General features: G+C 61.2%; 1 protein-coding gene across 3 annotated transcripts in view; it reads left to right on the top strand.

The window, feature by feature from the left end:
- The first annotated feature begins 6 nt into the window (after positions 1–6).
- Positions 7–13367, top strand: part of KCNC4 (potassium channel, voltage gated Shaw related subfamily C, member 4) — a 20886-nt gene continuing 7525 nt past the window's right edge. For all 3 annotated transcript variants that reach the window (XM_004689670.2, XM_004689671.2, XM_012730102.1), the window contains exons 1-2: positions 7–1355; positions 10659–11595. In XM_004689670.2, coding sequence (XP_004689727.1) covers positions 690–1355; positions 10659–11595 — 1603 coding nt within the window. In that variant the 5' untranslated portion in view covers positions 7–689. The remainder of the gene's footprint in view (positions 1356–10658; positions 11596–13367) is intronic.

The following is a 13367-nucleotide window of genomic DNA, read 5'->3' as shown; positions in this document are numbered from 1 at the left end:
CGCCGCGCTCCGCTCAGCCCCGCCCGCCACCCGTGTCCGGCGCTGGATTTATGAATGGGGGGAAGAGGCCACATGCCGCCGCCGCCGCCGCGAGTTGACCGCACGCAGCCCGGGCCCGCGGAGCTCCCGCTGCGGTGAGAGCGCCGGCCCGGCCCCGGCAGCCGCTCCGAGGACTTGTTGCTGCTGCGCTACCGCCGCCACCGCGGGGAAAGGGCCGCTCCCGCCGAGTGGCGCGGTCTGCGAGCCGGAGGGTGGCCCGAGTGAGTGTGAGCGCGCGCACGTCCCGAGCCTCGCGGTGCGCCCGGACTGCGCGCCGGCTCGTCTTTTGGGGGGAGAAGTGGGGGCGTGTCCCGGGCCCGGAGCGTCCGAGTGTCCAGTCCTAGCGGGGCAGCGTGAGCGTGCGTGCCCCTGCCTTCTCGGCCCCTCGCCCGAGTCGCTCCTCTCCTCCTCCTGCCTCCCTCCCGGGCGCTGCCTGCCCAAACCCCAACCACCTGTGCACCCGAGAAACCCAACTCCTCCCGCTCGGCGCCCCGGGGGGGAGGCAGGGGCAGGGCCAAGCCGCAGAGGGGGCCGCCGCCGCCTCCCGCCGCCTCCTGCTCTCCTCCCCCTCCCCCGCCTGACGCTGCCTCCTCGGGAAGGGTGTTTGGAGGGCAGCGGCCGCCCCAAGCCGAAGCCCCGCAGCGCTTCTTATGATCAGCTCGGTGTGTGTCTCCTCCTACCGCGGGCGCAAGTCGGGGAACAAGCCTCCGTCCAAAACATGTCTGAAGGAGGAAATGGCCAAGGGCGAGGCGTCGGAGAAGATAATCATCAACGTGGGCGGCACGCGACATGAGACCTACCGCAGCACCCTGCGCACGCTACCCGGCACCCGCCTCGCCTGGCTGGCCGATCCCGACGGCGGGGGCCGGCCCGAGTCCGAAGGCGGCGGCGGGGCGGGCGGCGGCGGGAGCTGCGAGTTCTTCTTCGACCGGCACCCGGGCGTCTTCGCCTACGTGCTCAACTACTACCGCACGGGCAAGCTGCACTGCCCCGCCGACGTGTGCGGGCCCCTGTTCGAGGAGGAGCTCACCTTTTGGGGCATCGACGAGACCGACGTGGAGCCTTGCTGCTGGATGACCTACAGGCAGCACCGCGACGCCGAGGAGGCGCTGGACATCTTCGAGAGCCCGGACGGCGGCGGCGGGGGCGCTGGCCCCGGCGACGAGGCCTGCGACGACGAGCGGCTGCTGGCCCTGCAGCGCCTCGGGCCCCACGAGGGAGGCGCGGGCTCGGGGCCCGGGGCCGGGAGCTGCCGAGGCTGGCAGCCGCGCATGTGGGCGCTCTTCGAGGACCCCTACTCCTCCAGGGCGGCCAGGGTGAGTAGCCGGAGCCTGTGAGCCTGCGCCTGGCCTCTTGGGGGTCTGCTGGGGGCACGTGGGTAGGGGCCTGGAGGAGTGGGGAGCAGGCTGACTTATCTCCCCGCTGTCACCCATGGGTCCTCAGGGCATCACACACCCCCACTCTCCCATGCTTTCTTCACCAGAAGGTTGCACACACTTACTACTTGGACTGACCCCAGATGGCTGCGCTGCTGTATGCCTCTCAGCAAATGGGGGGCCCCCAGCTGAGGGTCTGCACAGCTGCTTGTGTTCACCAACCCCCCCACACACACACAGGCCAGAGACCTGCAGACTTGGCCCTCCAGCTTCTGCTGGGGTCATGCAGAATTTGGGGGGAGAAAGTGTGCTGGCACCAGCTCGGGCAGGAGGCAGCCTTAGCTTCTCTGCCCCGCACCGCCTTCGACTCTGCCAGCTCTGAGCTGTGAGTTTCCGAGAGGGGCACAGGCTGTAGCCTCTTCAGCTCCTCACAGGTAGGGCCGGGGCCAGGGCCCGCCCCTTTCCTCCAGGAGTGGGAGAGGGCTGCTGCTTCTCTAAGGAGGATGATCTGGGTGCCCGTCTGGGTGCCCCTTGGGCTTCCAGACGCCTGACCACAGCCGGGATGAGGGCAGAGCTAGGCAGGAAGGGCCCAGCGATTGGGATTGGGCCGCAGAGCTGCCCGGGGACACCCCAGATCTGTGGCTGCTGCATTTTTCTTCACTGCAGCACAAATTGGCTTCCCAGGAAGCCCTGGTTACTGCTTGAAATGGATGAGGGAGGGGGGAAGCGCATCATTCATTCAGGCAAGACCTAGTCCCTCTCTGCCACCCCCATCCCCGAGCCAACCTAATTTCCACAAGTCCCTTAGGTGGGAGGGGGTCTGGGGGAAGTGTGCTTGGGCAACTAAAAGCTCCAAGGGAGGGAAGGCTCCAGATCCTTCAGGCAAGAAGGCCCTGGGGGCTGGTGTCTGGTCTGATCTGCCTGCCTGCAGCCTGGCCTGGCTGGGGTCTATCTGGGAGACAGGAAAGAGCAAGGCTCTGCCCTCTGCTGTGGAACTGGTTGTCACCTCTGGCATCCCCAGTTGTCTCACTAATGAGTCTCAGAGCCCAGTCACCTCCTGGGCCTGTCACAACCCTGTCACGGAAGGGAAAGTTCCAGCCAGGGGAAGGCAGGAAATGGGGAAGCGGGCTGCTGGGGAGGCCACACTGGCCTGAATGCTTGACCAGGGCAGATACACCGCCTGCCTGGAAGAGGAGGGGGCAGGCGGGGCCTCAGTGGCCACGCCTGGGACACAGGCATCCCAGGGCAGTCCCTGGGCGCAAGGGCCTTTTTCAGACCAGAGAGCCAGGCTAAGGTCGGCGGCACTCTAAGGTCGGCGGCACTTAACCTCTCTCCAGTCCCGAGACCTGCCCCAGGCCAGGGCCTCTGGGCTCCTCACACATCCCCAGCCCTGTCAGTGTCCACTCCTGGCTGCGTGCACTCGGGGAGAGACGTGACCCAAGAACTCAGGCGCCTTCTGAGTTGGGGGAGGGAGAGCAGGCCCAAGTGGCTTAATGGAGGTGGGGAAAGATGAGAAGCGTGCAGGGCGTGAATGGGATGAAGTGGGTAGGGAGCCGGGCCTATTTCTGAGCCTCCGGAGGGCCCTGTGGACTGTCCACCTGTTCAGGGTCCTCTCTCTTGAGTTCAAGAGGCTGTGCCATCACCGAGTTTTATTTTCTCCTTGGCTGAGTGAATTGGCAGCCAGGCGCGCTCTGAGTGAGTGCAGGGCTTGCTTGGCCACTTGGAGTCCACGGGGAGCAAGGGGTGCTTGGCCTTCCGGGTCAGGCCAGTTGAGATGGGGCTTTGGGGCCAGGCAGGGTTCATTCTTCCCACTGAAGCAGTCAAAAGAAACAGGATTCAGAGGTGCAAAGTGTAAACTAATAGAGCCAACCAGCCACCCCTAGTTACCAGCCCTCCGGCTGTTCCTCCTGATGTGAACAGCACCTGCCCGAAGAGGACTCACCTGCCAAGGAGGAGTGCCGAGGCTGGCCTCCAGCTGTTCCTGGGACACAGGGAGAAAGGCAGTTGGGAAATGAGTGGCCACGCCTCGTGGGGTCTTTGCTTGCCCGCTCTGGTCCTCCTGGGCAACCTGCGAGGGAAGTGCCATCCCCATCTATTGGACGAGGCTGTGCCAGGGTCAGTCCTTCTGCGCTCATGCCGTAGGTAGAGGCAGCCTGGCTCTTGGATTACAGCCTGTTCTTGCCACTGAACAAGGCTCATTTCCAGGTGGCAACTGGGTCCTTAACTCTGGCCTGGGAGTGTCCGAGGTTCTGCGCCTCCTGTGGGGGACATCAGGAAGCCCAGGAGCAAGCAGGCGCTTAGGAAGGGACGCCACCCTGTTGTCCCAGGCCGGTGGGTGTGGGCTTCTGGAATGCCCTCTCTGTTCAGCCTTGGGCCTCCCCTGACTTCCACACTGTCCCGTTTTCCCATTCTGGGGAGGCTGGCATCCTGGAAAGGGGCCTGGGCTTTGGCTGAGCATGTGCAAGGGGGCCCCAGGTGTCTCATCTCACTCTGCAGCCTGCTCATTTGAGGGGTGCACCGTGACAGGAGGAAGAGAGACACAAGGAGGAAGCAAACAGAGCTGATTATGGAAGCCTGTTGCCAGGGGTGGGGTGCTCACCCTCTTCCCTTCTCTGTGGCTGGCCCCTGTCAGGCTCAGTCCACCAAGGACGGGCTGGTCCTGTCGCCAGGGACCCACAGTTCCAGGCAGTGAGGGCTCACCGCCAGCAGAGCAGCCTCCTCCCCTTAGGGGGGCCGGCTGGGGGGCTGGGGGCCGCAGGACCCAAGGCTGTAGAATCAGGCCTTCTCCCTCTTCTGCAGACAGACGGGGCTGCTGAAGGGGACCCCGGGACCTCTGCCCTCCTGCACCCCCCTCCCCTCCTAGTCTCCACAGGTTCCCTGGGGTGGGGCTTGCTTTAGCTCAGTTACCAGCCCAATTAAGGGCGATCGCTCTTCTTTGACGACATCAGCGCCCAGATTGAGTTTTTCCCATGGCCTTTCCCTCTGAATACAGCGGTCACCCACAGGGACCCCCTGTCCCAGGAAGGAGCTGGGGGCTCACACGCCTCACTGCCATCCTGTGGGCTGCTGCCCCTGTGCTTTCTTCAGACGTCTTGTCCGGCCCCGGTGGGGCAGGGGGTGTTAACCTCAGCTCACGGAGAAGGAAACTGAGACCCAGAGGGGCTGGCTCAAGGCCGCACACCTGCTGTGTGTGACCCGGTGTCTTGCACAAGGAGCCAAAGCAGGCGACCTGAATCAGGTGTGTGAGGTATCACAGCCTCGGCCACCTGCCGGCCTCTGCCTCTCCCCTGCCCTCCGTTCTCTCTCCAGAGAGAAGCTCTGTAGAGCTGGTCTGGTCAGGGCTTGGTCAAGTGAGCCTTCTCACTCTGGGGCTGTCCTTGGACAAGAGGAGAAGAGGTGCAGAGCTGGCTTCCCTCCACCAGGGAGAGGGTGGACCAAGGCTTCCAGGGTGGTAATCCGGGCTCCTGCTCGCCCCTTCTGAGACCCCAGCTCCCCGACCTGGGTGATGCCCGGGCCAACTGGGGCGATGAGCTTTGGCGTGAGGGCTGGAACTGTCTGGCGGGCTAGGGAGGGACAGGTCCCCTCACCTCTTGACCCCCCCACTCCAGCAGGGTAATGCCAGGGCTCCAGGAAGGAGGTGACAGAGGGGGTTCAGGCCAAGGGCTGCCACCTGTCCCACCGGGCTGCGGGCAGCCCCCAGCCTCCGCCTGGGTTTGTTGTTTTGTTCTGCACAGACCAACATTCGCGCTGAACATCTTGTCTCTGGATGATGAGGTGTTTCTGTTTGTCACCGTTTGGGGTGGGGTGTAAAGTGGGGGAAGGGGATGAAATAAACTTGGGCTATTTTGGAGAGACAGGAAGAGCACACAGAACAGAGCAGGTGACCCAGCCTCGGGAACAGAACCCCTCCAGCCCCTCACCTCTACCCTGGGCCAGATCAGCCTGTGATGCTGGGGCCCCGGGCACTCATGCCATCCTTGCTCCTGGGCACTGCTGGCCTGTCACGACCCAGTCACCTGCTGGCGTTATTTTCAGGCAGACGGATGGTCACCTGACTGCTGGCAGGGATTCCCCCCCCAGCGGTCAGCTTGGCCCACCTTGGAGAGCTAGGCACCCCTTTGTCCCTCTAGCCCTATTAAGTGGGGCTCACCTTTCCTCCCGACAGACTCCCCGGGAACAGGCGGTCACCTTGACTGCAGTACGGTCTTTCAGAAAATGTTTATTGAGCACTTAGTACATCTCAGACATCCCGACTGGGCTCTGTAAATACAAGGGTGAGTTAGAGGTGGTCCCTGTGCCTGAAGATGCCAGGTCAGGTGCAGGAGGTGACAGCTGGGGAAACCAGGTGACAGGCACCGGTAATATGCATGTTCACGAGAGGAGACACAGCTGTCTTAAAAAAGTAAAGTTCCGTAGGAGGAGAGAAGGAAGGGATGAGCCCCTTCTGTGGGGCAGGGGATGGGGAACAGGGAAGCTTCAGGGGAAATACTATTCAGGCTGGATGATGACTTAGCTTCCTGAAACAATTTTTAGAAGGAGGCAGGTTATAAATAATTATAGAAATAAATTCTCCATGTGGGTAGTGCTTAACCTTGCAGAGTTAGGGATGAGGGGAGTTTCCCGGCCAGGGGACCAGCCCAAGCAGAGATAGGCCAGCACGGGGCGCAATGGGCAGTGACCAAGAACTACATGAGACTGGATAAGGTCATGTCATGGGCAGTGGTCTGCACTGGGCTGTCTCCTGGAGCTGGGACGTGTTGGCTCTAGACGGCCTAGGATCCCTGAGAAGCTGCAAGTGCCAGCTTGGAACTGAGCTGGTCGGGGAGGGGCCAGAGCCAGCCTCCTGGGGGCCTTCCCAGAGGGGCTGGCTCACGTGCAGGCCTCGCCCAGCAACCCGGAGACCGCTCAGAGATGCCTTGCCTGGCACACTCCCTCCTTGCCTGCGTCTTTGCTCCCAGGACTGCCCACTCTCTCTCCAGCCCTGCTGGGCACTAGGCTCTGGCTTCCCCGGGAGGCTCAGCAACCACCCCATCCCCACAAACCTTCTTCTGCAAGTGTCTCTGGCTGTGTTCTCAAATTTCCCTTCTCCTACACTCCATCCTTAATATAGGTTTTTGGGCATGAGTGTTCTTATGTTTATCTGTCCATCTGTCTCCCTGGCCCCCCTCCTTTGGCTCCCCTCCCCTGCCCCCGCTGATTGTATTTCATTTCCAATGACTGGTGTCTGTCACCTCTCCCCCCGACCCATCCTGTGCCAGATTCCTGAGACACGCAGGGCTCTGTGCTGTTTTACGGCCACCACTTCCTTTACTCGTCAGAACGGCCCTGTGTGGTGGGTACTACGCTCACTCCCCCCCAGCCCACCAAACCTGCTGTGGCCACAGGGCTTTTGCACGGTCTGTTCTCTCTGCCGCTCAAAATATGGGTCCTCTTATGACGCCCTTCCTCACTCCTCAGGTCTCTGAAGGCGCGGAGGCCTTACCTGACCGCCTTGTCTGAAATTGCTCCCCCATCCTCCAAGTCTTACCCCCTTCTCTCCTTACGTTCCTCCCTATTACACTATCTCCCTTCAGTAAGATGTGTGGACTGAGGGCCATGGGGTCTGCTGGTCTCTGCTCTTGCCCGGCACCCAGCACAATGTCTGTGCCTTGTTCATGCTCAGTTTCCCACAGGGCTAGCCCACCAGGGGGTCTCTGGGGATGGTGGATCCACAGCAGGACAGGGCCAGCCACGGGGAGCAGAGAGCTGAGGGGGCAGCACCTTCCTGCTCAGAGGCCTCCCTGGCTCCTCCCAGCCGGCGGGACCAGCCCACGAGCAGTGTCCACTGGGACAGTTGGGCTCCAGCAGCATCTGTGTGCTGTGTCCTCATGCAGTGGGAAGAATTGACGGCGTTAGCCACGGGGCCAGGGCGGTTCCGTTCTCCCAGGCCTCAGGTTTCTCCAGAACAGCAGAAAGGGTGTTGACCTGGATGTCTTCCGAGTCCCTTTCACTCCTAAAAAGTGATGTTTTTGATGCCATGTCCCACTTGCCTTCAGAGGCTGCATGCCGGGCTCGCCATCACCTCAGCTCTGTCTGCATTTACAGAGCACTGACTGGATACCTGAGGGCACATCCCATGTAGAAGAGCATTTAACCCTCGAGTAACACTGGGGAGGTGCGTGGGGGCAGAGGGAGAGGCCCATATGGCACAAATACCCTTTTCGTTGTGTAACAAGGAAATGGGCATGGAGTGTTTATCGGGTTAGAGGCAGGGCTGGGACGGAGCCCAGGGCTCCTCAGCCCCCCTCAACCCCCAGTGCCCCGAGGTCGTTGTCCGGCAGGGGCCGATGGGAAGGAGGCCCAGATGTTCACTGCTGGCACTGCCCACATTGTTGGGGGGGGGGTGGTCTGCTGCTCAACCCTACCACTGTCTCCTTGAGCCTTTTATGGCCCCGGAAACCCCCCAAATCAAAAGAGTAACACGGAAGAGACCCTACCCCCAGAGAGGAAGGTCTGGGAAAACACCAACTGTGGGCTGGAGCCCCCACTTACAAAATAATGCAGTCTGGGGACTAATCTGAGCCTCGAATAGGAATGTATAGTTTCAGGACCCGCCTGGGTCACCTGCCAGAGCCCAGGGTCCTGTGTTTTGGGGTGTGACTTCCGGGGGTGCCTGCTGCCTGTTGAGAGGCCTGGAAGGGCCTTGGGAGACCGAGGCCCATCAAGGCTCCTCGGGAGGTTTGGGTGTCTCCACTTGGTTGACAAGAGCACGGAGGGCTCTGAGTTCAGTCAGGAGACTCCCCTGAGTGGGTCATTTCTGTGTCTCGTGCTTCTGTGGCCTCTGAGAAACAGGGACGGTGGCCCCACGTCACCTGTCATCTGCGAGGGCGAGGGGTCTGTAAGGAGATGGGGCATTCTGGGCTGAGAAAGTGAGTGAACACAGCGGGAATTCAGGGGCTGTGCCTCAGCGGGAGGCTGGCTGCACCCACTGCACCTGCCCCAGAAGGAGCACCCTGTCCGGGAGGAAGGCACTGGGCAGGCCTCGGCCGGGCGCCCTCCCTGCCCCCCGCCTCGTGCCCTCAGCTGGCCCCTTGGCGGCTCTTCCTGAACTTGTTTTTCCAAATCGCTAATTAACTTCACGCAGGCTCCCAGGTGGGCCAGGTCTCCTGGCTAACTTCTCAGGGAGAGCAAACTCCGGCTTCCCACGCTTCCTGGCAGAGCTGGGGTGTGCTATCCCCTTCCCTAAGCCAGCCCTCTCTGATTTGGGGGTGGGGGGACACCCCAGGACTCTGGGTTCCCGTATCCAGGTGGCTGTGGGCAGACACCTCCTGAGCCCCTCTCCTATGGTGATGCAGAACCCGCAGGCCCCTGTCACCCTGGATTCCCCCGATAACCCGTTTCTCAAGGGAAGAAGAATAAGCCAGAAAGGGAGCTTGAAATTTACTTTCACAGGGGAGAAGTCCAAGGCAAAATTTCAAGTGGGACAGTGTATCCCAGTGTGGTTTACTCCCCCAGCCCACTCCTCTATGCCTGATCTGATCAACCCATCCATGCCCGAGCGAGCGCAAGATAAGTCTTCCTTACATGTGTCTGCCCTATGCCAGAGGGTGCAGCTTGGAAGCGTTATCAGTAATTCAGAGAAGGCTTTCCTGTGACTGGACCCTGCCTGCGGCGAAGCAAAGTGCTGAGTTCAAGTCTAGCTTCTTCCCCCACCCCATGCTGTGTGACTGTAGGCAAGTTTATAAGCCTCTCTGATCTTCCTTTCCACCTTCATAAAAATGGGATGATGAAGCCTACCTCCCAGGGCCTCTGGGCAGACAGACGGTCCTGCCTCCCAGGGTCACAGTGCCCAGCTGAGCCAGCGGGGAGCAGCGGGAATAGCTAGTGAGTGTTGGTTCTCTCAGTTCCTTGTACAGACTTGCTCCTCCTGCTCCAGAAACCCTGAAGGTGCTTTTTGTTCCATCCCCCCAGGACCCCCTCTTTCAACAGTGGACTAAGAACTAGGCATGCCTCCTCCCTGCAGTGCAATGCAGAGAAACACCTCTGCAAGGCCCAGGGGGCAGGGGAAATTGGGGTGGGGTAGCCATGGGGGGCTGCCAAGTGGTATGGGGTCCTTTCATCTGCCTGGGTAGGTTCAGCCCTCTGCTGAGCTGCCCTCCCCACCCCGGTCCACCAAGCAAGGCAGCAGCAGGGACCCCAGGACCTGTCTTCCTGATGAAGCCTCCACAGTGTGCACTGTTACGTGCATTTCATCTCCATTCATGACCGGGGGGCACTTAGCCCCACTCTTCTCCACTGTCACCACTCTACCAACATTACAGTGGCCGCTCTCTCGCACCCAGGGGGTACGGTCAGGGAGATGGCAGTTCTCAGGACGGCGAAGGCTGGTGTTTGGGCAGGCCGCACTCCTCCTTCCTGTCACAGTGTGCTGTCATCCTTTGGAGGCTTTTCACTGTCGGGGTGGTCAGCTGGGTGTTCCAAGGGGAGAAGTGAGAGAGAGGGGCTGGGACTTGGAGCTGGGAGAAGGGGTCTGGCTGGCAGCCGGGGGCCCCAAATCATTCCTGCTGGGCCCCAGCCTTGGGTATACCCCTTACTGCAGTGGACCCCAAACTCCACGTGCATCAGAATTACCTGGAGGACTGGGCCTGACCCTCACTTTTCTCATTTAGTAGGTTTGCAGGGGGCCTGAGCATTGCACTTCTCACTGCTTCGTGCTGCTGCTGGTCCAAGAGGTCACTTTGGGGAACCCCCTTCCCCCAGTGTGGTCTGTGCCCAAGCAGCCTCAGCTCTAGAAATGCAGACTCCTGGGCTCTGCCCTCGCCTTCCTGAATCAGGATCACATTTAACAAGATTCCCCGATGAGCTCTGTGCCAGTTTGAGTTCAAAAACCCTTAATGCACATCTGGCTAGAAGGCGGCGGGGCCAGCAGTGGGCAGTGGGTTCAGCTCCTCCCAGCAGGAGCAGCTCTGAGTTTCTGTGCAGTGCCGGGCTGGGAAGCGCTGCCCTGGGGCCCAAGCAGAGGGTGCAGCCCCTCCGCAGAGGGGATTCCAGCCCGGCTGTACTGTATCCCACTTCCCACCAGCCACGACTGCCTGGTGGCCCACCCTTCAGGAGCGGGGTGCCCTTCCTGCCTGCCTCTGCCCGGCCCTTCCAGCTCTGCCCACCCCACCCCCACCTGCCCTCCAGCCCTGCCCCTGCCCAGCCCACCCAACCCTGGCCCCCCGCAGCCCTGCCTGACAGCGCCCCACTTCCTTCCACCCGCAGGTGGTGGCCTTCACCTCTCTCTTCTTCATCCTGGTCTCCATCACCACCTTCTGCCTGGAGACCCACGAGGCCTTCAACATAGACCGCAACGTGACGGAGATCCACCGCGTGGGGAACATCACCAGCGTGCGCTTCCGGCGGGAGGTGGAGACGGAGCCCATCCTGACCTACATCGAGGGCGTGTGCGTGCTGTGGTTCACGCTGGAGTTCCTGGTGCGCATCGTGTGCTGCCCCGACACGCTGGACTTCGTCAAGAACCTGCTCAACATCATCGACTTCGTGGCCATCCTGCCCTTCTACCTGGAGGTGGGGCTGAGCGGGCTGTCGTCCAAGGCCGCCCGCGACGTGCTGGGCTTCCTGCGGGTTGTCCGCTTCGTGCGCATCCTGCGCATCTTCAAGCTCACGCGCCACTTCGTGGGGCTGCGCGTGCTGGGCCACACGCTGCGCGCCAGCACCAACGAGTTCCTGCTGCTCATCATCTTCCTGGCCCTGGGCGTGCTCATCTTCGCCACCATGATCTACTACGCCGAGCGCATCGGCGCCAGGCCCTCCGACCCGCGGGGCAACGACCACACCGACTTCAAGAACATCCCCATCGGCTTCTGGTGGGCCGTGGTCACCATGACCACGCTGGGCTACGGGGACATGTACCCCAAGACGTGGTCGGGCATGCTGGTGGGGGCGCTGTGCGCCCTGGCCGGGGTGCTCACCATCGCCATGCCGGTGCCCGTCATCGTCAACAACTTTGGCATGTACTACTCGCTGGCCATGGCCAAGCAGAAGCTGCCCAAGAAACGAAAGAAGCACGTGCCGCGGCCGCCCCAGCTGGAGTCCCCCATTTACTGCAAGTCCGAGGAGACCTCGCCTCGGGACAGCACCTACAGTGATGCCAGCCCGCCGGCCCCGGAAGAAGGCGTGGTCCAGAGGAAACGGGCAGGTGAGATGGGGGTTGGAAAGAAAGCCGCCCCTCCCTGTTCCCCTCCCCCTCCGGCCCCCCGACTAGGTGGAGTCCCCAGGTAAACCTTAGCTCAGGCCAATTCAAGTTATGTTGCATTGCCCCAGCGCCGCTGCCTAACACCTGCCTCTAGCGTTAGAGCCGAAGGATGCAGTCGGGATTTCTGCGTCCCCTGGCTCTCTGATAACTCCCTGCAGGTCAGGTTCTGTGGGGGGGTTCCCACCCGAATCGGTGGCGACGGGATATAAATTAGGAGCCTGGATTTCTAATCCCATTTGGCCACCAGGCCTTGAGATGGGTCAGTCACCCTCTCTGGGCTTGGATTCCTCACCTGTGAAATGGAAATGTTAACACCAGACCCCCCAAGACCGAAATGACGACCAGATAGGGAAGGGCTTACCTTACAGTCACTTTACAAAGGTCAGGCACTGTCATTATTAGCGAGGGAGCAGGGCAGCTGTTCTCCCAAGGTGCAGCAACACATGAATCATTTCTTCCCGAACGTTCGAGTCTGGTGTCTCTTGGCCTAATAAATGTGATAACGTAACGGCAGTGGGAGGCTGCCTTCTGTTCCACACAGCTCGATTGAGTCCTGGGCTCGGGGTTTAACTGGGATGGATGGAAGGAACCGAGAGGGTGTGTCTGGAAAAGGGGAACAGGGGAGAAACTGGTATTTGCAGCCTGGAAGGGGGGTGTCTGGGGGCGTGAGCCCCTTCTTCAAGCAAAGGCCACCCCAGAAAGCTTATGAGAGGAGCTAGGCTGGAGGCTGGGAACCTGTTAGGTACCTGAGAGAAGTATGGGATTCCCAGTGTGAGATCCTTTGGGTGTCAGGTATTGGCAGGGAAGAGAGGATGAAGGAGACTTAAGGGAGCACTCCCAGGCTAGGCTCTGGAAGCGAGGTGATAGGCCTGCAGGGGAGGTACCTGACCGAGGACACCTTGACCTGCTTGGTGGGTATTCCTGAGGGCACTGGGTCTCACAAAGTTTCCATCCTTGTCCCCCCCTCCCACTAAAGTGGTACCCCCTTCCCTGATCCCTGAATAGAAATCTCCCAAATAATGCCCCAAGGCATCACAGGTATACCCTGAGGTCCATTCGGGGCTCAAAGGAAACCTAGCAGCAAAATTCACGAATCCCCGAGCCACAAATCCTCAAGTCACACTCAGCTCTGAGCCTGGCAACCATGCCCTGGGCCCGCCCTAACGGCGTGGACACAGTAGGGGCTCTCCTGGCCAGTGCTGGGGCCACTGCCTGCAGAAGGAGCCGCCCCCCTTCTCCAGATCTAAGGGCCCAGCTTCACCTGTGCTGCTGCCGGGTGAGCAGGGGCCCACTGCAGTATTGGGGCTCTTCCCCTCTGAGTCCTCTCCAGACAGAGGGGGGCCATTAGACCAGAGACTCTAAATCCTTTTGGGTGCTTGGTTCCGCTTGGCTGCCAGGTAGACTCGGATAGCTTTCAGGTGGTCCAGGACGCAGCTGTGTGAGCTGCCTGTTGGTGTAACCATGGCAGCGCCCGGCCGCCACGCAGGCCAGACCTTCTCCCCGGGAGTGCAGCTCATTCAGGGTCAGCCTGAGACAGCCCCAAGGAGGAAGCTGGCTGCCACCTGCCTTGTGCTGACCTCATGGGGCAGCCAGCAGCGGGCCAACTTGGGGTGTCCTGCTGCAAGCGTTCTGGGCTGTGGCCCCATCTCCCAGGAGAGATGCTGGCAGCCTGCAGACCCACCATCCTGGCCCTGCCCCATGTCCTCAGGCCTCCA

The sequence above is a fragment of the Condylura cristata genome, unplaced genomic scaffold (assembly GCF_000260355.1).
Source record: "Condylura cristata isolate star-nosed mole 26May11 unplaced genomic scaffold, ConCri1.0 scaffold00026, whole genome shotgun sequence".
Lineage (NCBI taxonomy): Eukaryota > Metazoa > Chordata > Mammalia > Eulipotyphla > Talpidae > Condylura > Condylura cristata.
The sequence above is the reverse complement of the archived record's forward strand: the minus strand, read 5'-3'. Positions and strand labels throughout refer to the sequence as shown.